Here is a 24,263-nt window from a genome sequence, read left to right as displayed (position 1 = left end):
ACTGCTACATACCTATGAATATTCCTATGAATATGATAACTGCCACATAGTAGCATGCATGTGCTAATATATCTAAGAAGACAGAACAACTCTGTCTTGGCGCGCTGGAACAAGGGAGACGACATTCCGTGAGCATGCATCACGGCTGCGGCTGCTAAGTTATGGTTGGTCGTGGTCCTTTTCGTTTTATTTCCTGGCATGCATCAACCACCAGCATATAATGGCACCCAACGAACTAGCCCGGCTGCCGGTAGATCGATCGGCAGAGAGATGCATGTCTGAATAACTCTGAACCCTGAAGCTGCAATGTCATCAGACCAAGTAGGCAGCCGCAGCTGGAGCGAAACTAATTCCTATCCTACATGGCAGTGACCTTTCGAAGCATCGGCCCGTGTTCACACGACCGAACTCGAAAGGGTGCCGAACCTGATGAGGACATGTACCCCTTCTTTCTATTTCCCTTGTTTGGCTGCCTGTTCTGATCTGCACTGGCTCCCTGGCTGCTTTTTTCGTTGGGCTCTAGATGATGGCGCAGCGCCTGACTTCTGAACCATGTGGCGACAAGGGAAGCCGCCCTAGTTGCATCACTGAAGCCGCTGCAGTTGTGACCTGCGAGCTGCGGAGGAAGAAGACAACAGGCGCAGCTAAGCTAACGGCGACCGATCTGCTTCGTAAGCTCAGCTGCGAAATGGATGGTTATCTCGTCACCTTGCTGTCATGCGGTGCCTGGTCTGAACATCTACTGAGTACTGGTCACCTTCAGTGACCCTTTGTGCAACAAGCCGTCCATAACAGCACCAGTGGTCTAGTGGTAGAATAGTACCCTGCCACGGTACAGACCCGGGTTCGATTCCCGGCTGGTGCAACGTCTTATTTTTTTATCCTTTTTCTGGTCTTCCACGGCACAGCCTTTCATCGATCTCCGACCACCAAATTCGTCAAGAGCGCACACAAAAGGCAAAAGCTCGCACGATGCGTAGCTCTTTTCGTCCTGTCGGGCCTCCAACGCAAGCAGGAGATTGAGGCTGCCAGCACACGCTGCCATTCCCAGCCCATGAATCACGCACGAGCTCCAACTGACTTCCGACTGCCCATCCGTCCGACAGCTTCCCTGAGGCGTTTTTCTTTCCCTTGCCGTCCCTCCCCCCACCCCCACCCCTACGCGGCTCGAAATGAGAGCCCCCAGGAGCTCTGAGAAATGGGCTGTGGGCTGTGGCATTCAGTTTTGACGCGAGCAAAGCAATCCGCCGGACCGGACTCACTTGTCAGCGTGGGCCACTTCCGTGGGTCGGATTTGATGGTCTTTACTGCGTTATCCCTGGACCGCTGTGTGCATGCCTATAAGACTTTTACGGCCTCCAAATAGGGGCTGTACGGCCCAGTTTTCCGGTAATTCACAGCCTCTGTGCGGATAATTTCACCCGCCGCGAGCGCAAATGCGGCGGCCGTTCCCCACCAGAAAATCCTCGCTCGCCCGGCGCCGCCGCCGCCGCACACAATGCTCGGCTTCACCGCCGCAGGAACCTGCCTTTCCTCTCCGGCACCGCCGAGACCCACGGCCGGGACGGCGCCTCACCTCGTCCGCATCCCTCCCCTCACCTCCCACGGCCGCCGCCGCCCGTGCCGCGCCAGGCTCCTCCGGCCGCTCAGGGCGGTCCCCACCACGCCGCCGCCCGCGCCGTCCTCGCGCCCGGCGAGGGACCGCGTGATCGAGTTCGGAAAGTACAAGGGCCAGATGCTGGGCACGCTGCCGCCGCCGTACCTGCGCTGGGTCGCGGCGGAGCTCGACTATGGGGACACCGCGCCCTGGGCGGGCCTCGCACGCGACGTCCTCGACGACCCCGTCTACGTCGACCGCGTCGAGTGGGAGCACGCGCACCGCTTCCTCCGCGGCGACGCCGACTACGACTTCGACTACGACGACGGCGACGGGCCGCTCCAGGAGATGGCCGAGCGCTTCGGGTGGGACCTCTCCGACGAGGAGGGATGGAGCCGCCTCGACCTCCGCCTTATCGGCACCTCCTACGGCGGTCGCATCCCAAGAAAGGGAGCCCGGAAGCAAAGCACCAGCACCAGCAGAAGCAGAAGCAGAAGCAGAAGCAGAGGCAACGACAACAACTGCGGCGCCAAAGGCTCCCTGTTCGACGTCGGCGCTGACCCGGACGGCGCCAGGGGAAAGCGGGATGAGCGGAGGGAACGGATGCGGATGAGGAGGGAGGACCAGGTGAGGACGGCCAAGATGGAGATGCTCGGTGTGAATGCCGGCGTGCAGGACACCGGCGTTCCGGTCTCCTCGCCGAGGAAGGCTCAGATTAGGACGGCCAAGAATGAAATTTTGGGGCTGGGTCGGGGCACACGCGCCGGTGGGGTGCTCGACGAGAAGAGGGCGGCAGGGAAAGACGGCCAGGGCGCCAACCCCTTCCCCGGCCGGCAAGCATTCCTCGACAAGGTCAGGAAGCTCAAAGGCGATGATAGCTAGCGAGGAAAATCCTGGGGAGCAGGATGAGTTGTGCACTTGTACATGTAAATTTTGTTAAACTTTGCTTTCCTGAGTTTGTGGTGATGACTTGATACTGATCTTTCTGCGGCTAAACTGGAGTCATTGATACAAATTTCGGTTTGTACCGGCGAGATAAAAATAGAGCAGATAACAAATTGAAAATCTGCTTTAAGCCTCCATTATAGCCAGGTCAGAGGCAAAACATTTCAGTTAGTTTTGGTCGGGGTGCGCCAGGCCCTGCCAGCCGTGCCCAATGGCAAGCCACTGTTGTGTGTTCTACCCCATAAAAATAAATTTAATATCGAAATAGGCACATAGCCTATATATCAAACATTAAACTGATAAGAACCGATAAATCTTAGCCAAAGGTTCGAGAAAGGTATGCTTTTCCAAGGTGCTCTGGGTCAGCTTATGTAGCTCACCTCCCACCTCCCTCGCCTCTGGCTAGGCGATGTGGGACTAAACGCTCAATGGCGCTCTGCGCTGCTGGCAGCTGGTTCTAGTTGGGACACAGCCACGCAGGTGAAGTTCAAGGTTTATGGGGATGTTTGTTTGAAGTCATAGCTTGTCATAATTTGCCACGCTCATGGTTAGTAAAGTTTGATCAGCTTGAGCATCTGTTGGTTCTAATCACAGTTGTGGCAAGGTTCCATTGTAGCAAACTAGTTCCCAGTTGTCATGACTTGTAAAAGTGTGTCAATCTTATCATAGTATATAAACAAACAGGCCCATATATGTCGAGCATAGGTGCTCGAGGTGATGCAAAAGGAGCATGTGGCTAACATCGACTGCTTCACATGGATGAGAGAGAGATGGAAAAGCAGGAACCCACTCTATAATTTTTTCTTATTGCTCCTACCTAGGCTGAGTTACACCTGTCGTTCTTGCTGAGATGAGAGAAGATCGCTTTGACGTGGTGGACCTCGGCGACACGGTGCATCGTGACGTGAATCGACCCACATGTGTTCTGCGAGATAGGTACCCTATCTTTTTTTTTTTACCTCCTCTCTCTTCCGCTTGGACTATCAGTGATCGGCGTCTTGCAGTGCTGGGATGCTCTAAGACAAACTTTTTACTACCTCCTTACCTAGAGCACAAGTGTGCTATAGTTTGAGATTCTTTTGAGTCTGATTTTAACCAGGACGGTCATCAATTTGTCGTTGGTCTCGAAGAAGGACAAAAACAGATTCTAGTATTTAAAGTTGAATTATTACATCATAAATTTTTAAAATTTAGCATCATCTTAGAAAAGGCACAGGGGAAAACACATTCAAGATACCGTTTCATTCGGTTTTCAATTTGAGAGGATCTACATAAATAATATGGGCCTTAGCAGTCAGGACCCCGTAAACCTCCTCATATGGGCTGCACAGCTTTTTTCTCCATTTCCCAGCTCGGCCCGTTAGAAACCCACGCCGCCGCCGCCGCCGTCAAAACCCCTCGCGCGCAAAGACCTCGTGACCCTCGCATTGCCAACCAGTGCCCTAACGGCGCCAAGGGCAGTTTTGTCTTTAAGGGCATCAAAAACCCTAGCCCCGCGGATCTATATAAGCAGCGAGCCAGGCGAAACCCTAGCGATCGGGTCCAACACCAGCCGCCGCCATGTCGAAGCGAGGTAAACCTCACCCATCTTCCTCCTTTCCCCCGCTCGATTCCCCCATTTCCTCGTCGAATTATCAGCAGTCGTGTTGCAATCTGGCGTTCTAATCTATTGCCCATGTCTCGTGATGTTCCGTGATGTGATCCAGGGAGGGGAGGCACGGCGGGGAACAAGTTCCGCATGTCGCTGGGTCTGCCGGTTGCGGCGACGGTGAACTGCGCGGACAACACTGGCGCCAAGAACCTCTACATCATCTCCGTGAAGGGCATCAAGGGGCGCCTCAACCGTCTCCCGTCCGCCTGCGTCGGCGACATGGTCATGGCCACCGTGAAGAAGGGGAAGCCCGACCTCAGGAAGAAGGTCATGCCCGCCGTCATCGTGCGCCAGCGCAAGCCGTGGCGCCGCAAGGACGGTGTCTACATGTACTTCGAAGGTAGCATCCCGTTCCCACCTCAACCGTAACTGCTTAGATCAAGGCTCTTTGTTGAGCTTAGACCAGCGTTCAACTTAGTTCTGGTAATACATGCCTAGTATCTAGTTTGGAGCTGAAATCATTTTCTTTTGACGGGAGGGCCGCGAGGCTCCCTAGCTTCTTCTGGAGCAGAAGTCAATAGTATCTGCATATTCCAAAGCAAACGTCATAGATTAAACCTTCTGACGTTGATGATTTCCATTGAAAGGCTACTCTTTCACGGAGATATTCCGTCAGAGGGCGGCCTCATATTCCATCGCCTTGTGTAGCGGCGTTGCTGCCATGAAAATTTGGGACTGGCCATGAGGCGCATATTTCACTCATATTACCTTTACTTGTAGTACAATGCTATATAATTTGCTCATTGCTCATGTGTTGTATGCTGTTATTCAATTGCTCGTAAATCTGTTGTTGGTGGCAGTTTGCTGCCTCGTACATTTTGATTCAGACTTGTTTGCTTATTGTGTCGTGAAAAATTTACATGGTCGTGTTTGTTTTTTATGTTGGAAATTGAGAGTATTATGATATTGGATAGCAATTTACAGTTTGACGGATGGACGTCCATGTCCTTCAGCTTTTTCGTGGAGCAAACAGCACATGTTTGCATATTCCCAAGCAAACGTCAGAAAGTGAGCCTTTCGTTGTTGAGGTATTCCTTTGGAATTTCTCCATCTGAAGGTGGTCTCATATTCCATTGCCCTGGGTAGCGGTGTCGCTGCTATGAAACTTTGGGACTGGCCATGAGACAAACATTTATGTATTTGTCCATTGCATTGTTATTTGATTTATGAGGCTTGTTAGTTGTAGTGCTTCACTTTGAGTTGCTCTTATTTGTGTCACCTATTGATGTAGACCTTAATGACGGAGGGGCTCCGAGGTCCTTCAGCTGTTTTTTGGAGCAAACATTACATGTTTGCATATTCCATAGCAAACGTCAGAAAATGAGTTTTTATCTGTAGAGGTTTACCTTCCAAGGATTTTCATCTTTGAGGACTTCCTCCATTTGAAAATGGTCTCATATTCCATTGCCTTGGGTAGTGGTGTCGCCGCAGTGAAACTTTGGGACTGGCCATGAGACATATATTTCCTTTGATCTTTGTTAATCTCTGAAATGAAACTTCTCATATATGTAATTTGGATTACCTATTAGTCTCTGCTGGTGATTAATATTTTGTGATGTTTCAATTTCCAGATAATGCTGGAGTGATTGTGAATCCCAAGGGTGAGATGAAAGGTAAAAACTAGACCTTTCCTGGATTGTCATGACCATTTTTTGTATAGTAAAAACTAGACCTTTCCTGGATTGTCATATGACCGTTTCAATTTACAAATTGCTTCTTTGCAGGCTCTGCTATCACTGGACCCATTGGTAAGGAGTGTGCTGACCTTTGGCCTAGGATTGCTAGTGCAGCAAATGCCATCGTTTGAGAGCTTGTTATAATGTGTTAAGACTTCTGTATGATCTCAGTATCTATTGCAACTGGTGCTTGGAGTGCAATTGGACTTAGTAGCTCCTTATGTTTGGTGACACAGCAGTTTTGTAGTGAACAGAAATTTGTCTACCATGGTGAATTGGTGATCTATATAACAGTGTGCTTCTCTGCAGTTTGCTGTCCATTTTTGTGAAAATCTTGATTGAATGTCACATCTTTTTTATTTGATCATCTGATGTACAGTGCAATTTGCTTGCGGCGTTGGTTGTTGATAGCAGAATTTGCTTGTCAATATAATTCACAGCATCTTTTTTTTTTGAAAACCAATTGAGAGTATCTTGGCTCTGTGCATGTTCTTTTATTGCGAGCAGGAAATTTTGGCAAATCACATGTCCACGGCATGGTTGCACGAAGTATATTCTTGGGTTTGAGCTTCAAAATCTGCGATTATCGTATTCTCTTTGTACAAATTCTGCACCGTTTTTCTCTCTGATAACTACATCAGAGGTAGCGTGTTTATTTCTCGCTCGCAATTTTGGCGAAAAGCTAGATGAACTTTGAAAATTTACTATCATGTGTGCAACTCTGTATCAATTGCTGAAGCTTTTGCTCAATCGGCCAATCATCGGTAGATATTTCAGCAGGTCGAGAATCACCCACGGATCTTTCGGCTTCCCGCCGCACCGCGCAGGCCGCCTCCTGCACGAGCCTCGTTCGTAGTTTGCATCGAGGAGACGATGGAGGACAAGGAGGAGGGTGGTCACATTCAGTACGTAAAACTTGTTCTTGACTGTCCACTAGATGAGTTTCAGCTGCTGGAGCAAATCTCACCTTGCACTTGCTTACTGAGCAAATCTGCACACAACCTCATGCTATCTCTGATGCCAAGGTTCCTGACAAGACAGACACTTCACAATTCTCACCACATATTGTTTCAGTAACTGATGACCAGCCGAATGAAGATAATCTTTCACCCTCAACTTGCTCAGCTTGCATATAATAGAGGAGAGTGACCACGGATTTGTAGCTTGCCTGTTCCGGAACAGCAACGGAAGGAGAGACCTCTGGATCTTCAGTCTCTCCCAACGGAGCTGTCCCCCGCTTGCATGTTTAGCCTGACGCAAATAGGATCTGGGGCACAAATTAGAAGATGGAAAACTCGGACCCGCAGCCGCAGCCGTCCGCGTCGAGGCCGGAGGCGGCGGCCCCGGCCGTGATGGGAGCGGCGGCATGCCATCGCGCTGCCGTTGCTGCCTCACCCGCCCGGGCTGCTCCGGCTTCGTCCGCGAGCACTACGCCGCCGCCGTCATCCGGAGCGCGTTCCGGGGCTACCTGGCGCGCTACGCGCTGCAGCTTGACGAGGCAGCAACGCTGACGGTGGTCGGCGAGCGGCAGCGCAACGTCGCCGCCGGCGCCGAATGTTTTGCATAATCCCCCGGTATTTACAAATAGCACCCCGATTTGGATCGCGATTAAGAATCGCGATCCGAGTATTTACATATTGCACCCTGATATTTATAAATAACCCCCTTATTTGGATCGCGATTATTTGCAAATTGCCCCATTATATTTACAAATGGACCCCTGTCAGAGTCTGGTACGTCTCTTGGCCGGTGGCCGCCGCCGCCGCCGCCGCGCTCCCGGCCGGAATCGCGCTGCTCCGTCGCCCTCACAAGCGCTGTGCTCCGTTCCTCTTTGGCTCCCTCAGCTTAGACCCGAGACGCTCGCTCCGTCGGCAGCCGCTGCTTGAGCTCCCGCGGAGGCTGGGAATGCCCTTGCCGGGGCGCAGGTGCCCACTGTATCTCCTCCTGCGCTGCGGCGACCCACGCGGACGCGGCGGTCGGACGGCGACCACGACGGCGGCAGTCGTTGCCCATAAACGAAGACGTGTTTTCCTGCCCTCACTGGCTCATGTGAAAACCAGCCAGTCTTTCGCATTTCGGCCCATCCTGGCCTGGCCCGGTGACGGCCAAGTCCAACTAAGACCGGAGTTCGTGTCGATGTCGGAGAGCGCGAGGGGAGAAGGGTGGAGGAGGGAGGCGGCGCAAATTTGGAGCGGGACGCGAACGCGACCATGGAGTGCCGGAGCGCCCCTTCTGCGTGGCGCTTGGATGTTCCCGGGGAGAAACCTGATGCTGGCCAAGCGCAGGCAAGATATTGAGAGGGAGAATTTTTATACTTACATCGAGGAGATGATGGAACAGGACGAGGAGGAGGCTACAAAGACGATGCCGCCGACACGGATCGTCAAGTACTATGGTAGGATCCGATCTAGCAGAGATTGAGGACCTGATCGATGTGTTTATTCCTCCTCCACCCTTTGTTCGTTCTTACTGAAAATCTTACTTGCACTACGTCTCATGGCTTCTTTCTTTTTTCTTTTCGGGTGCAATTTACTTGTCTCGAAAGATCTTCTGGGAAAAGCATGGGGATGGGACAGGCTGCTACCACTCGCCGGCGTGTCGCGGTCTGACTACAGCAAGTACATTGAAGAGTATTTCCGTCGCAATGCTCGTGAGCTCGTTCCTGGCGCTGCAGCTGCTCTTGCTGAAATTGTAAAGTAACCACCTGCCCCTTCACTAAACCACCAGTCATATTCTTGTTTGCTAACTTAAACTGTGATGAATCGGTGCTCCGACTGCCTGATGGTTTCAAGCAGTGTCTCAAGAAGGAGGAACAACTTGCGTCCCAATGGAAGATCCGGATGGAACCTAAAATGGAACAGATCTTACCGAGCAGATCAATCATTCTGAGTTGCCTGATACATGAGCGTATTAAATGCACATTCAGTCATTCGCACAGCGGGTTGCAAATTTTCTGATGTTTCCTCTGCTGCTTTGCTGCTGGTACGTTCCTTACCTGGCCCTAACAAACCACACAAAAAATCTTCTTGTACTTGACCAATAAATGTTATATAATCCTCTCTCTGCATCCCAATCACCTAACGTCTGCTGGCACGGATAATTAGCTGAATTGGAAGGGGGGGGGGGGGGAATTATCTTTGGAGGGATTTTTTTTTTAAAAAAAACTTTTATCCCAACTATAAATGAACCGTTTTCATCTATCTGTCTGCTTATCATTGTTTTTGAAAAACTAGTTCTGCTTTGTCGTTACAAGATGAAGTAGAGTGGCAAGTGATCTGATCTCAATCTTGAAAACACTACTGGTCTTAATAATTTGGGCAGTTGTACAAACAACAACCTGGTGCACATTGTAATCAACAACAACCTCAATATGACCCTCTGTACAAAATAATAGCATGTTTTAAGGTTTCCAGCTTTGACTAAACACTTATCTTTTATTGAAGCTTAAACCCCGGAGCCTGGATCTATCTGACCTTTGGTTTTATTTTAGTCAAACATCGCTAAAGTTTCTGTCTACTGTCTACTGTGTAGGAGTACCTGCAAGTTAGTAGATGTGGTCCGGGTCTTCAGTGCTTCCTATTGTTTCATTTGTTATCCATGTGTGTAGCTTGGACTGGTACAATCCAACTCGGTGCATTTCATTAGAATAGTTGGAATCTTTTGGTAGCTTATAAAGAACTAGCCAAGCTAGGAGAAACTTGGCGCCTTTATATAAAGATAAATTTGGCACCCAAATTTGCCTTGTCGACTTGGATGCTATATGGAATATTTTGTTTTACTTTTTACGATCTTTGACCTAATGCAAAGCAATGGTTTCAAGTGTATTGCCAAGGAGGCCGACCTGACGTGTGAGTTGCTGAGGCGTGGTGCTAGTTACGATTAAGATTACTTACTCGAGCAGAGCAGCGAGATACGCATATGTGTGCTTTGAGCCTTATGAACTGCACTTCGTGGCATCCTGTTGCTGCCTCCGCTGCCATGTTGGTATGCGCCTGCCTGCAAAACCCCACTTAATATCATCGATGCATCCATCTGTTGCTTTTGTTTTTATCACTAACTAATGGGGACTAACTGCAAAGTGATGGGTGGCTTCAATTTAAGGGTGTCTTGAAGGAGGCTGAAACGATGTGCAAGTGGATGAATGAAAATAACATGCTCCTTGACGTCTTTGATGATGACTTATCTGATGAGCTTGAGACCAGCCGCATAATACGGTCCCGAACCTTGTATCTCATGATTGGCATACTGTAAAAGTCTCCTGCCCCTGCTGGGAACAAGATTGATGAGGAAGAAGTTGTTAGTAGAAATGATCCTAGTGGTGATGGGAATGGCATTGCTGCTGATGAAGCAGCAAACAACACATGGTAAAGATGTTCCATACGCTTTTCTTCTTTTATTGATGCATCTATATATGGTCTAAGAGAATTGGTTTGATACTTCTTGATGACGTGCATTGTGATACTATATCATTGCACTGCACTATCACCAGGGGCAGCACTTCAGATGTATTGGATTCTCAAGATCAGAAAAAGATCAAAGATGCTAAAAAGAGTAAGAAGAAGAAAACAGAGAAGCTAATCACCACAATTATGGTTGCTATTAGTACTTCATATTTCTCACGCAATATGATTTTATTTTTTTTGGTGTATTGTTTAGTTTCAGGAGATTTTCTGGAGAAGGTATGGGGGCGGGAAAGGTTGGTGCTACTCTACACTTCCGTTCTGTCGTCTGACTGTAGCCACTACCTTGAGGAGTATTACAACCGCAATGCTTCTAAGTTCGTTGCAGAAGTGGCTGCCAATCTGAATCCTGATTGGCTGTTGGATTCTGCTGACCCAGCTGTTGCCAAATCCGTAAGCAATCCTCCTGGTTCTTTTTACTAAACCATCGATTGTCTAACTGAAACAGTTTACACCAACTTATTGCAAAGTGACAATTTTTTCAAATAGTGTATTGACATGGAGGAGGAACTCGTGTCGAGTGGGAGAAACATGTGGTAAATTGTCCGGATGAGATCTTACCAGTCAACACTTTCATTCAGAGTTGCCTTATCAATGAGCGTGCACTCTCAATCTCAGGCGACAAATTTTCTGTTCCGTCCGGCATTGCTTTTGTGGTATGTGCCTCAGCTTGGCCCTTTTTTTTTTGGGGGGGGGGGGGGATCGCCCCACTGGAATGCAAGTGTTAATCCTCTCTCAATCTAGTGACCGAATGTGTGCTGCGGTTAACAAATATGTAAGATGAAGGAGGAAGCATATATCGCTTTATTGTTATCGTTGTGACATTCTCAATTGTCTCAAGATAAAGGGCAATTTATCTGATCGCTTTCATATTATCTTGAAAATGGCAATGTTTGAATTTTGGCAGCTGCACAAAGTGGTGCGAACTGTCATAACTAGCCCACTATATGACATGCAGTAAGAATGAATCGCATGTTATAAGGTTTCCAGTCTTGGCTTCACAGTTTTGTTTTATCATAGTTGAAATCCTTGCCTATTTCACACATTTGATGGCTAATTAACATTGATTCTTTTATCAAGTTGGCAAGCAGCATATGTAGCAATAGTCCGTCAACCAGCAATCCAGCATATGTTGATCTGCTTCTTGTTAAGAAAATGTTGCCCTTGAAGGCTTGAACTGTGAGATTTTGTGCTATTGATCTATCCAACTTGGCACATACACGTAGTAAAGCAGCAGTGATTCTCTGGGTAGCATATAGAGTATTTTGTTTGATTGTTTCTATGTTCTTTTGACTAATGCAAAACATTGGTTTCATGTGTATCACCAAGGAGGCTGACCTGATGCTTGAGCTGCTGAAGCATGGTGCTAAGCCTACTGACGACATGATCCATCAGAGCAGCGTGGTCCGCATGTGCGCCTTAGGCCTTGTAAATCTAAAAGGATGTCAATCTGTTGCTGCTGCTGCAATGATGGTATGTGCCTGCCTGCATCATGCCTCCTGCCAAAATGCGCTGAATCTGAACAAGTATATATCCATTTCTTTTCTGTAAATTACCAACTCATTGGCCCTAACTTCAAAATGATGGATGGCTTTGATTCAAGGGTATGGCAAAGGAGGCCAAAATGATGTGTGATTGGATGAAGAGAGAGAACAAGCTTCTCACCTTCAACATGTCTGAGCCTCCCGAGCTTGAGGTGGCCCGCTTCATCCGAGACAGAACCTTGGATGTTATGATCAGCATACTGCAAGAGTCTTCCTTTCCTTTTTCCAAGGTTAGTGCAAAGAGTGATAAAATTTTGTTGATGTAGAATTTCTTTTGGCTGCTGCATTTTGTACTAGTCATGTTTTGGAATTAAGGTTATCTAGTTATGAAATGCTACTTATCATCAGGATTAGCTGACTGCCACCCCTTTTTTGAAAGAATATACTTAGAGCTTTGCACATCTTATAAATGACGATCATGGCTGAACATAATTGCAAGTCTTTCTGATTAACCAAAACACTCAACAGAGCACAGTGTTTCATGCTCTACGTTTTTTTTTTCGTCGTCTTCATTTACGGCCCTGTGTTGTTGACTTTTTGTACTTGTCGTCTTCATTCTTGTTCTGGTATGCAAGGACCAAAAGAGCATTTATTGTCCCTTCACTTGATTAAGTCAAGATGACGGCGGGTAACGGCAAGATGGATGGATCATGGATATCATATATTTCTTTTATTTTATTTTTCTTACCTGGCTCTGCTGTCTTGTTTCCTAGTCTATTAGTAAAATAACAGTGTGTTACCCACATTTTAATGGCAAAACAAATGCATTTTCCTACTGTTCCAATGGTAATTGCAATGTTATCATGATTGTCCTGCCACCTTTTTTCCCACTGTATTGGCCAGGCCATAGGAAAACTCGCCTAATTGATCCATGCTATTCCTTCTACTGAAGATGCTTGATGATGCAATGGCACATGACTAGAAGAAATAAGGAAGCATTGGGAATTTGGGACCCCTGGATTTGAAGTTTCATTTACCTGGAACATTAGGCCCACTGTATGGTCGTGTTAGTTTTAACTTAAAGTAGTACCGTATACTTCAGAGTTGGGTACTTGTGTGCTACTGTTGTGTTTGACTTGGCAATCAAATCGTACGACCAACAAGCGCTACTGCTCGCTCGTTTGGATTCATTTGCTGCTCCATTTACTTGACAGACATATGGATGTTTTTGGATTCATTTGCAGTGCAAACCCAGACATGTCACACTACGGCAGCCGAGGAACATTCACACGCCTCGACATATTGTTCTCAAACTAAATGAAACAATGAATCTTACAAGCGGAATGATAAAAGTAGTAACACGATTTGGGAAAAAAAATTCAACACCCCTCTAAGCTATGGCATATTTTTCATATTATTCCAAACGGAATAACAAACCTATATGTGGAGAATAACAAACCTATATGAGTAGAACTTAACCAGATAACAAAAACCTATAAAATTTTCAAACCGGAGAATAACAAACCTCCTTGCCACAAATCCACATTGATTTAATATTAATATGTGGAGGAATCGGAATACACATGGCATAGTTTTTACACATCACTGTTGGCATGGATTAAGTCAATAAATCTCTTCTATATATCGCTATCTCTACTTGTCTATCTACATGTACATAGCGCTATACCAAGCTTTTGCAATTCACAGCTTTGGGCAAAGCTGTGGTGCCTGGCTGTGCACAATTGCTATCCCTGTTGAGAAGTATTGCAATGGTGACAGACTCGACTCGAAATAGAGGATGTACAGGTCCTCTGTGATGTTGACAAGCCTTAACATTGTCTCCTTTGCACCCTGGAAATTAATGTTAAGAAAGATAAGAATCTGGAGACAGCTCTACTGATATCTAGCAGATATTCTGATATCTGACTGAAACCATGAAATTCTACTTCAAATAAGTCCAGGGTTAGTTACCTTGAGTGACAGCTCTACTGATCTGCTGTCCAGTGACTCTTCTTCAGGCAAGGAGGCACATCCATCATTGTTCAGCACTCTTATGGGGCAGCCAAGATCCCATCCACCGCAATCACAGCATCCTCCAGATCTCCATCTCTCGATGAGACCTGACGGGCCGCTGCTCTTAAAAACAGCGCCGCCATGGTAACCTCTGGGAACAATTGTGGTTATATATTTTGCAGCACCATTTCTGTTCTGAACATCAGGATCTTCAGTGCCTTCTGAATGATTTAATCCTGCTTTCTCAAGGAACTTCAAGCCCCAGCCACCCACAACAGGCTCTTCCTGGCGTTTTTTCCGTTGTTCCCTCACCACAATTGCTGCTAACTCTTGGTTGGTTGGCAGATCATCAGCATCGAGGTTTGCTAGGCCTGATTCTCTAGCACTGATCATTTCACCTTCGAGTATTTCAGTTAAGTCATCGAACTGATGAGAGCAGGATTTGCCAAACCTCCAGGGATGTTTAGGGCTAGAGGAAACATTTCCTGTTCTCATAATTTCTGTCACTCTCTTGACTAGTCCCTTTCCTTTTGGAACACTACAGGAACTATGCATTTGCCTCAGATAGTCATCTGGAGAACCATACAGCACAAACTCAGTTTCCAAAAGACTTGACTTGTCAGAGTTTAGCACTAAAGAACTTGACACCTTCATCTTGCCCACAAGTCTGGATACATTGCTTGAATGACCCATCCAATCTTTTCTTCCTTGCTCACCAGAATGGATCATGTAGACGTAGTCGAGAGCCCTTTCATTGCCCTGCACCTTGAGTGGGTTCGCTGTGTATACCGCAATAGGATCGTCCAGTGACAATTCAAAATGAGGCAGCCCATCCTTCCATATGCATTGCAGAAGACCTGCATTAAGAGATGACGGGCAGTGTGATAGGACAGGCTGATTCGAGCCCATAGATGTCATATGCGAGCACGAGGGTGTCATCTTCTCATGGATGTGGACCTCAGCTGTGCCTTTCTTCATTGGAGATGTCCCAGGGGAGGAGGTCTCCCATGTCTCAGGAGATATAAGCTTCAGTATTTCTGACTGTGTAATGATGTGTGATTTGGACCGAGTTTTTCTCATCTTAGATCCTGCCAGGAAAGGCGATGAGCTTTTCGGTCCTGTCTTTGCACTTATGAGAGCATGCAAAGAGTCCAGCACCTTTTTTTCGGAAGGACCGAGATTTACACTCCCTTGGCTGACCCCATCAGTGATCAAGTCGTCAAGATCGGTGGCATTGTGGGTTCTTGTTGGGTGTCTCAGGCTTCTGATGAGAAACTCCAAGATCATCATCTTGGCAGGAAGTGCAGGGAACAAATCTGAATGATTTGTGTCACCACTGCACGAACAAGGTGATTTGTGGCATGACTGGCAGCTCTTGCTTTTCTTCTCATCTGACGGCAATGGTTTCTTCCTGTTTATCGGACCCAAATCAGACTGAACATCAGATGCAGCAACAGTCGGGTCTTGATCTTCTTCTGTCCTTCCACTGAACTCTGGAATTGCATCCTCATGTAATCCATTTCTCCTATCCATGTACATGAGTTCCATCTCTGTTCAAGAACTAAATATGGAGAAAAATGCAGTCAAACAAGTCTTTGTCACCTGCACAGCAATAACATAAGAACATGTTCAGCCCACAGAAAACCAAATGTGATCAACAACCAGATGCTTTAAAATTACAGAAGTCCTGGTTGGCTGTCTCTGATGAAAGGGACCGACTTTTTTCTGAATTTTAACACTACTCCCTCATTTGCAGTTGAATATATGTTGCGTGAAGAAAAAAGATAACTTATTGCACAAAGTATCAAAATCTGCCATGTCGATCATACAATGAAGCAAGGAACAGGATTGCACAAGGGAGTAAGGAACATGTAGCATGATTCATAGTTGACCAATTAAATTGGATAAAAAATTGCAAATGATTAACAGCTGCCAGAGAAGTGCCCATGTGATGTCTTCCATTTAGTCAATTTTTTTTGTGGAACATCCCTTGCTCAAAATAAAGCTAGAGGCAGCTATACCCAGGAGTGGTGCAGAAGTGCTCAAAGTAAATGCTTGACATCAATTGTAACTTGTAACCACAAGATAAAACTTCCTTCCCCCTAAATGCAAACAGCTAACCTCTGTCCTTGGCACATTAACCTACTCTCGAGTACTAACACCATATACATGGCAGTTACACCACACATTAACACACCCTTCGTATGATTCATCGCGTACACTCCATTCACCAGTAAGGCAGTAACGCATCAACAGAAGGGAACAGGTCAGTACTAACTGTACTTTTTTTTGCTTAAAATGCAAGACTGATAACAAGTAATTCCCTGCCGTCTCGGCGTTTTCTATGAAACCCGTGGATAATGGGTGCCAAGGAAGCTCTGCTGGTACGTTTTGAAAATAAGCTCTGGTGGTACTTGCAAACACATTCTGAACTAGGAAGGACAGTGTGTTGACACATCGGCTCGTTCTCTGCATCTCTGGCGCGGTGTCTTAGTTTGGGTCTAAAGTTTAAGTTTAGACCCGTCACATTAAACAGAATCTTATCATTTAGAAATATTAAATAAAGTCTAATTACAAAACTAATTGCAGAACCCCAGGACTAATTCGCGAGACGAATCTAATGAGGTATATTAGACCATGATTAGCGGATGATTACTGTAGCATCACCGTGGTAAATTATGGATTAATTAGGCTCATTAAATTTGTCTCGCGAATTAGCACCCATCTGTGCAAAAAGTTTTGTAATTAAACTTTATTTAATACTTCTAAATAACAAGATTATTTTTGATGCGACGGGTCCGAAGTCCAGTCCAGAGGTAGGAAACGAACACTCCCTTTGTAGCATTAGGAGATGACCAGAGGAAAGGTACAAGTACGGGAACTGCTTCAGAAACCTCAAATTACTGACTACCGATCCTCTGAAACCCCAAATAACTAGCAGGAGTCTTCAATCACAGAAAAGGAAAGGCATCAAAAAACAAAAGTTGCATCCGTGCCCACGCGGCAAAAGAGTGCTAAAGCCCAACCGAAAAAGGGTGACCTTAAATGCATTCATCACCGGCGTAAAGAACGGCCAGGTTCACCGGAAATCACTTTGTTGCACCGTGCTGCCTTTAGCACGACAGCAAAGGAAAGCCTATGGGTTAACCTTGGAGCCAACTTTCCTCTCTCAAAGCAAGAAAGAAATCACGAATTAAACACCCTTAATTTACAACAGCAACCGAAGCTGAATAAAACAAGCAAAAGATTTCGTCATTTCAGTCAGAAGGTGGAGAAGAGAAGTGGAGGCATCAGATTCCTCACCTCAAGCTCTGAGATCGACAGGCAGCACCCAAGGCTCGCCCGAAGCAAAGCACTGCCTCCCAACCTCCCAGCACAGACGAGTTCTCCTCTTCTTGATCCGAGCAGAGTTCGCCTCGGAAGGAGCAGGGAGACTGACGGGCCAATGTGAGGAGCACACAAGAACAGAAGAAGAAGAAGAAGAAGAAGAAGAAGAAGACGGCCGGGAGATTATATACTCCGAGTCCAAGATGAACTGGGCCAACCAACAAGAGCTAGCCGATGACTGACCAACCGAAACTAGAAACAAGATTAGGTGAAAGAGGACCCAGGACCTAAACGAAGCAGCTCTCAACGGGAACTACCTACAGGAGCATCAAGCCAAGGCAGAAGCCGGCCACTTACTAGAACAGAGCGGAAGAGACAAAGCGCTCAGCTTTTCTGCGCTAACAGCAACCCAAAACCAGCAAGGAGATTGAGGGGCAAACGAGGGAATCCCCAGCCAGAAGCTCGATGGCCGGCCAGGGAAGACAAGGGCGGAGAGGAGCCGAGACGAGAGGAGGCGGCTTGACTTCTACGAGAACGGAAGAGGGGCAGGCAATAAGGCGAGAGGCGTCAATGGAAAAGCTGTCGCCTTTACTCCTCACAACACTCGTCTCTTTCCATTAACACGACGACGACGACGGCATGTATGGCTTTGGAGACGGAGTTGGGACTCTCTCTGCAACGCGTGGCGCTACAGTTTCCTTCCATGCCCGGCTGCCTGCGCCTACGCATGCAAGCTAAGAAACAACCGGCCGAGGAAAAGGGCCGGAACGCCGCCTACCGGACCAGACAGAGGTTCAGAGGGAGGCGTAACTCCCCCTCGCCATTAATGGCTGGTCGAGAACGGCAACCGCGAGTTATGGCAGGCCAAGGGAGGGAAGCAGAGAGCGTCAGCTAGGCGTAACCGAACCGAAGAACCGGAGCCCTGAAATCTGCTAAAGAACTGCGATCTGGAGGGCAAGATTGGCCGGGATTGCCGTGGGGGAGACGCGGACCATGTGACGGTGGGGATGATAGCCCACAGCGGCGGCCGAGAAGTGGCTTTGAGGCACTAAAAAAAAACTGGCTTTGGCGCTGATTTCTCTGGAGTTCAGTTCCCGGCACGCGTGATGGAGTGGTGCGCGTTTATCCTTCCTCGATTGCGTGCTGCTGGGAGTGGGATAGGTTCTAAATTCCGGAGCAGAAGCTGTAAAGAAAGGTTGGAGCCGGGATTTATTCCCCGTTCCCCACTCGGGCCTGGAGCGGTTAGTGTGTTGGAACTGGGATTAGATTGATTTTTGATAGCGCTCCGGCTCGGCTGACGACGGACGGCGGCTTCTGCCGCATCGTGCTTGTGGCCGAACGTTGCGGCATGGACTTGGGCCTTGGCCGTAGTGGAGGGGGCCGGCAGGCAGTGGAAGGGGACAAGGACCGGGGACGGGGAGGGCGGTGGTCGCTGGTGTCACGAGCGGCCGAGCCGAGCCATGGGGAAAAGCGAACGGAGGGGAGGCGCGCTTGTTTTGCGCGTTGGACCCTTTGCAAAATGGTGGTACCAAAAGTCGGTCCTTTTTGTCATGGTGCTGGGCACCTGCTTCTGATTCGCACTTCTTCAGCGCTCGCACTTGCAATTTCGTTCTCAAAAAAGAGAGAGAGAGTATGATCAACAGGACAGGACAGTATGTGCATGTGATGCGCAAGGGACATTGCAGTGTGCCAGTGTGGACGCCGCTGACTTGACTGGTCAGTCCTTCGGAAGAAGAGAAAACAAGAGCAGCACAAGCACAGAGTTTCTTCAGGAAGGAAATGCCCAATTAGTTCGTGCAAGGAAATGCGCAAATACTTTTTCAAAAAACAGAAATGCGAAAATACAGGCAGGAAATGATCTGGGATGACGGATGGGTGATGGTAAAGAGAGGGCGACGATTTCATTTAATTTTAATCTTTTTAATCTAATATTTTAATAACAACCTATCTACATCTAAATTTTTAAGAACCAGATCTTTTAGTCACGCTAAAGCTCGTAGCACCACTCCCTGGAGCGCATGCTTTGGCGTGACCACGCTGGAGGGCATCACTGACATGAGGTTTGGCGTGACTAAAAGAGCTGGTTCTTAAAAATTTAGATCCAAAAGGATTATTATTGGAATATTGGATTAAAAAGGGTTGAAATTAAAAAAGTTCGCGGGCGACGTGTACATCTAAGTCATCCCGCCCCGATCTATTCGTCGGCCCGGCCGCCTCGAGGCGCCCACCACCACCGCGCTAACGGCCACTTCCCCCGCCGGGACCGGCCGCGCAGCTGTTGCCCAGCCAGCGCAGCCCAGGTTTTTGTTCCCTTCCGCCATGTTTCTTCGCGTTTTCACCGGCCGCCGCTAGTGCCTCTTGACCCCTTCAGTCCCTGCACCGTTGGAGCAAGATGACACGACGATCCAGAGCAGGAAGGCTCCAGCGACACGCCAGTTGCGAGTGGGAGGGAGTCTTCGGTGAAACTGAAGGGGCACGAACGAGCGGACGAGGCGTGTACGTTCTGGCAGACCTGGAGAGGGGTTTGAATTCTTCAGAGGAGCGTTGAACCAGCCCGGCCGATGGTACTTGGGTGGTTCAGACTGTTCCGTTGCGGCAAGTGGTGTGTGCAGTGCAGTACCAGCGAGACCAGGACTTCTTTCTTCCCTTTTGAATTCGCGCAGAGCATTTTGAATCAATGCTCTGCGCGCTGTGCAAATACAGTTTCATTTTGGTTTTGGCGTCGAAGATAGTGTTGGGATATCGTCATGTAATCCCCCAAAACAAACAATTTTCCAAAGGAGAACGTTGAAAACGACAGGGGCGAGCTTACTGAGCTGTGTGGTGTGATGTGACGCAGGGTAACGCAACATCTAGTTTCTTTTTTCTAAAGAAAAATAGTAAGAGAATCCTGGCCAGAATTGATTCAAACTTCAAACGGACACGCTCCAGCCTGCAGCCAGGCAGGATGTGCCATCCAGCAACCTCAGTTCTCATGTCCCAACGGGAGTTGGCCGGGCAAAGTCTCGCGCAACTTAGGCGTGCACGAAGGGACAGGTACAGATAGGGACAGGCAATTCGGTAAGCTGGCTCCAAACTGACCACAGAGATCTGTGGTTTTGACAGCCACCATCAGCAGTGGTGATTCACCACGATCTCCGTTGCTGATGAGTGAGGTAAGTGGACGATCGATCGATCTCACCATGCTCAGTGGAAGATGGATCAAAGCGACGGGCGAGGGCGACATGCATTACCGACGTGCCGACGAAGGATTGGTTCAGATTCACACACAACAGGCAGCAGTAATAACCAATGCAACTATGCAAGCAAAGTGTTACTACTCTAGGTGCAAGCTTGGTGGTACCCATGTCAGCTCTAGTGTGTACAGATTCTAAGCTTGATTCTGATCTGAAGTTCTGAACACTCATCATGTGAATGGCCTTCAGGCTTCAGCAGGTGGCCTAATCTGTTGTTGCACGGTAGACGCCAAATCCTCGGTACTCTCGATGGCATCGCCGCACCTGGGGCTCGTGTTAGGTAATAAGGCCCTGATCCCCATGACCACGTCACTCGTGAGACGGGCAGACATTTCCTTCTCCCTCCCGTTTTCCTTCTTTGTTGTTGGAGGCACTGAAATACCGAATAGTCACGTACGATTTCAAACATTGTCAAGCTACCGAATCCGAGTGAGATGCGACGGTGACACGAGTATCATCATCGTATCATAATCTCGCCGACAAATCGCTGCATCACGGCATCTCTGACTGACGTGCTGGGAGCGTCTGCATCCTGATGACTGCACTGTCATTTTCTGCTCAAACGGAATGGAGCCATGCGCTAAACAATCAGGAAAGCTCGCTCTCCGGCGTCCACCATCACCGTCAGGGTCTACAGTGCTCGTCGCCGTGATTTCCGGCAAAGGATAACGTCAAGCAGGAGCAGGTCAGGAGAGACGGTGTTAAGCGCCCATACCATGTGGCTGGCTGTGACCCTGTTCAGTTTCAGACAAAAAAAAAACACATGAATCAAGTAGACACGAACTTGTTTTTTTTAATCACAATCACCGGCATCATCGCTGGTCTCCATTGCCGGCCTGACCTGACATCCTCCTTGGGAGACGGCAGCACGAACTCGCCATATAAGAATGGATGGTGCTCCGGCCTGCAGCTTCAGAGATTAGTAGTATAATAAGAAACTGGAGGGATTGAAGAAGAGGTTGCTTGCAAGCTGGTCAAAGACAAACGTACCGGGACAAGTGCTCCGTTACGTTTGTACGTGTTGACTCCTTGTTCCGTGCCTGTACAGTAGCAAAAAGAGATAAGATAAGCACCGAGACTGACAGTACCAAGCATGTGGTTCAGGGCACTTTGTCAGGCCAATCATCCCTGTCACGTACACGCACAGAAACGCTGAAGACCAAGCAAGCGTACATGTCCGGCTCTGCACTTGCACTTGAGCTGAAAAGTGGTTTGCAATGCAAGTACGGCATGCTGCCACTGACCTGCAGCAGCTCGTGCTCGTTGAATACTACCAGCACTCATCTTCACTCTTCAGCGTTGTGTACGGAGCACGTAGCGCGCGGTCGTTCGGTATCGGAAAGAAATGTTGCATCCGCCGGGCTCTCCGGGAGGGAGGGTCGCTTGCCCGGCCGCTCTACGCAACCGTGAGCTCTCACGGCGATCCGTGATTCGCGTCACGAAGCAATGCAGGCAACCAGGAATGGCGCCGGCCAAGTCAGAGGTTCGCGTCCGTCCTCGGCCAGAAAGATCTCGGGACCCTGCAAGCTAGCTCGATCATGGCGGATCGACAAGTTTCCGTGGCCTCGGGAGGAATGCGACTAACCAGTTCGCTGCTCGTTCCTACTACTGCTACATGGACATTCGAACAGTCGGCTCAGAACTAGTAGATCAGAGAGCTGCGTTTTTGTGCTTCTGAAACGCTGACACCTGGCCAACTCGCGTGTTCGTGTTCCCTAGCTAGCGTTTGGTTTCTTGTAACCTACTCCTACATCATTTGATCTACTGGATGAACACTTGCGATCAGAGCGTCGTGTTCATACACGTGGACTGGCCCGCTCTAAGGTGCCAGCAGTTGGTCGAACGTTTTCGTCAACGTCCGTCTCCGCATCGAGTGAAAGACTGTGAAGGGCGCATCTGTCTTCTTTTCCGGAACAAGAATGAACGGCTCGTTCGTCATTTCCGTCAGTTTCTTGTTCTTGTCCACGCGTAGCTTCCTAATAGCTGGGAAAATTCGGAGGAGTAGCTTCCTAATAGTTGGGCCCAAGAGGAATTCTGGCTTAGAAGCCCAACAGCACCACGCAATCGGCCCATGGAACCATGCCAAAACCTGCGGACCCATATTCTGATGAGTTGCTTCCCGAGCCTTCTACCCACCTCTCGGCCCACCAACGTCCAAACAAAAAAGGAGATTGTCCCATTCTCACATGTTACAGCCTCGCCCCTTTCGACACGGTGGAATTTTGCGCGCGGCAGCCATCAACGGCAGCCCGCCGCGCGCGGCGCCGAGCCGGAGACAGCGACGCCGAGCCGCACGGCATATGCCGCGGCGGCCGCGGGGATCGGCGACGGTGCGCCCCCGCGCCTCGCATATCCTGCTCGCGAAACCGTCTCCCCCAGCAGGTCCACCCAAGAAAAACTCAGCCACGATTGACGCGGCCGGCCGCGCACCGCGCGATGGCGGCCGCATCCACGTCACGCCTCACCATCCATCCGGGTCCATCCCCTTCTCCACTCGGGGCCGGGCGCTCGGGGCTTGCCCGTGACCTTTTTCCCCCACCTCGGCTCCCGACCCATCCACGCCCCCGTTCCCCGCACACCGTCTCGCCTCCTATGGCCTGCGCGTCCCCACGAGGGCCGCCGCCGCCATGCCTCCCGCACACGAGCTCGCGGCCGCCGCCGCCATGCCTCCCGCACACGTGCTCGCGGCCGCCGCCGCGACCTCCGCGCTCGGCGTAGCGCTGGGGGTGCGCCTGCTCGTCGCCCTCTCCAGCTCCCGCGCGCTCAAGCCGCTGGCCGACGCCACCTCCGCCGCCGTCGCCGCGCTCAGGGCGCCGCGGGCCCTCGCCGCCGCGTCCTCCCCGGTCGCCGCAATCCTCGCCGCCTCCAAGGCCGCATCCAAGTCCTACAAGGCCGCCCGCACGCTCGGCCCCGCCGCGCACCTCCCCAAGCTCCCCTCCTCCAAGCGCCTCAAGGCCGCCTTCGCCGCAGCGTCGCTCCTCCGCCTGGCCACCGCCGCGCCGGCCATCCCCGCGGCGTCGCCTGCCGGCGTCGTGGCGCTCGCGGTGCTCAAGTCGGGCTACAAGCTGTCGAAGAACACGTCCAAGATCGTTGAGGGCTTCCTCGGCCTCCAGGTGCACAAGGGATTTAGGAACGGGATCGATGCGCTCGGGGTGGTCGTCAAAGTCGCTGTGATCGCCTCCGAGGTCGCCGTCTGGGTCGGAGGGCAGTTCTGGGGTTATGGACGCGGTCGATGCGTCAGGTTCCTCGGCTTCACCAGGCCGGGTAGCTTAGCGCTGCTTGGGTGTAGCAAATCTGAGCCCCAAGCTGTACTATTCGATCCCGTAATAGTTGAGATGGATGCCGAGGGTTGCGAATTGGAGGAGCGAGGGTGCTCAGAATTGCTGTCCCTCGCTGTGCCCTTGCCCCAGGTGACAAAATTAGTGAGTTAGCACAATTAGGACACAGCTGTTGTACATTTGCTTATATCAGGTTAATTATGTAGAGATGGTCTTTTGATCGAGTGCTTTCATCTTAGTCCTTGTATGTCCGACAAGTTTGGGTGAAGAACTGTACATTTGTGTTCAGTCAGAGTTGTAATAGTACCTTGTCAGTTTCACTGGCAATTGTTTGGAAATTTGCACTGATTGTAGCTTAGCTGAAATTTAGTTTTCTAGAGTTTCACATAGCCGACTTGCATTGTTCTATATCTCTTTAACTTTGGTTGCCTAAATGAGAAGGGGTAATGCTTAAACTTCAGGGGCTGATTAAGATGTTAGTTTTTTTCCCTGTACCTGATGCAGGTACACTATTCTGTTGCACGGACACTATAACTTATCAGCAAGATCTGAACCTTACTAAACTCATACTATATAGTGTTACAAATATTTTTGTA

The 24,263-nt window shown here is 49.2% G+C and overlaps 5 protein-coding genes, 1 non-coding gene and 1 pseudogene across 13 annotated transcripts; 5 read left to right on the top strand and 2 right to left on the bottom strand.

Moving 5' to 3' along the window:
* Positions 1–794: 794 nt before the first annotated feature.
* On the top strand, positions 795–865 carry TRNAG-GCC. Its single transcript has one exon. It is a non-coding gene; the product is annotated as a tRNA-Gly (tRNA).
* A 525-nt stretch (positions 866–1,390) lies between these two features.
* On the top strand, positions 1,391–2,620 carry LOC112875679. Its single transcript, XM_025939616.1, has one exon. It carries the CDS (start codon positions 1,499–1,501, stop codon positions 2,477–2,479), a length of 981 nt encoding a protein of 326 aa, XP_025795401.1. The 5' UTR covers positions 1,391–1,498; the 3' UTR covers positions 2,480–2,620.
* A 91-nt stretch (positions 2,621–2,711) lies between these two features.
* On the bottom strand, positions 2,712–2,883 carry LOC112878398 (annotated as a pseudogene).
* Positions 2,884–3,977: 1,094 nt separating this feature from the next.
* LOC112877841 (60S ribosomal protein L23) lies at positions 3,978–6,189 on the top strand. Its single transcript, XM_025942213.1, has 4 exons — positions 3,978–4,115; positions 4,249–4,533; positions 5,765–5,806; positions 5,918–6,189. The coding sequence occupies exons 1-4, from the start codon at positions 4,103–4,105 to the stop codon at positions 5,998–6,000; spliced, it is 423 nt and encodes a 140-aa protein (XP_025797998.1). The 5' UTR covers positions 3,978–4,102; the 3' UTR covers positions 6,001–6,189.
* An 854-nt stretch (positions 6,190–7,043) lies between these two features.
* On the top strand, positions 7,044–13,003 carry LOC112876756. 8 transcript variants are annotated; one of them, XM_025940934.1, is made up of 13 exons: positions 7,045–7,443; positions 7,597–8,264; positions 8,415–8,560; positions 8,665–8,851; positions 9,690–9,853; positions 9,971–10,233; positions 10,359–10,420; positions 10,526–10,565; positions 10,658–10,722; positions 10,819–10,985; positions 11,659–11,802; positions 11,933–12,103; positions 12,717–13,003. In XM_025940934.1, the coding sequence occupies exons 1-4, from the start codon at positions 7,424–7,426 to the stop codon at positions 8,824–8,826; spliced, it is 996 nt and encodes a 331-aa protein (XP_025796719.1). In that variant the 5' UTR covers positions 7,045–7,423; the 3' UTR covers positions 8,827–8,851; positions 9,690–9,853; positions 9,971–10,233; positions 10,359–10,420; positions 10,526–10,565; positions 10,658–10,722; positions 10,819–10,985; positions 11,659–11,802; positions 11,933–12,103; positions 12,717–13,003. The 8 variants fall into 8 exon arrangements, 7 of the variants coding, with proteins under 7 accessions (XP_025796720.1, XP_025796719.1, XP_025796718.1 ...); XM_025940935.1 differs by having other exon boundaries at positions 7,044–7,443; positions 8,415–8,565; positions 10,526–10,722; XM_025940933.1 differs by having other exon boundaries at positions 10,526–10,722; positions 11,662–11,802.
* A 307-nt stretch (positions 13,004–13,310) lies between these two features.
* LOC112875578 lies at positions 13,311–18,454 on the bottom strand. Its single transcript, XM_025939466.1, has 3 exons — positions 17,130–18,454; positions 13,785–15,428; positions 13,311–13,664 (listed from the first exon to the last, which is right to left on the bottom strand). The coding sequence occupies exons 2-3, from the start codon at positions 15,372–15,374 to the stop codon at positions 13,515–13,517; spliced, it is 1,740 nt and encodes a 579-aa protein (XP_025795251.1). The 5' UTR covers positions 15,375–15,428; positions 17,130–18,454; the 3' UTR covers positions 13,311–13,514.
* Positions 18,455–22,851: 4,397 nt separating this feature from the next.
* Positions 22,852–24,127, top strand: LOC112875947. Its single transcript, XM_025939958.1, has one exon. It carries the CDS (start codon positions 23,017–23,019, stop codon positions 23,818–23,820), a length of 804 nt encoding a protein of 267 aa, XP_025795743.1. The 5' UTR covers positions 22,852–23,016; the 3' UTR covers positions 23,821–24,127.
* Positions 24,128–24,263: the final 136 nt, after the last annotated feature.

The sequence above is a fragment of the Panicum hallii genome, chromosome 9 (assembly GCF_002211085.1).
Source record: "Panicum hallii strain FIL2 chromosome 9, PHallii_v3.1, whole genome shotgun sequence".
In the NCBI taxonomy this organism is placed as follows: Eukaryota; Viridiplantae; Streptophyta; class Magnoliopsida; order Poales; family Poaceae; genus Panicum; species Panicum hallii.
Note: the sequence above shows the minus strand (reverse complement) of the source record. Positions and strands in the feature narration are given on the sequence as shown.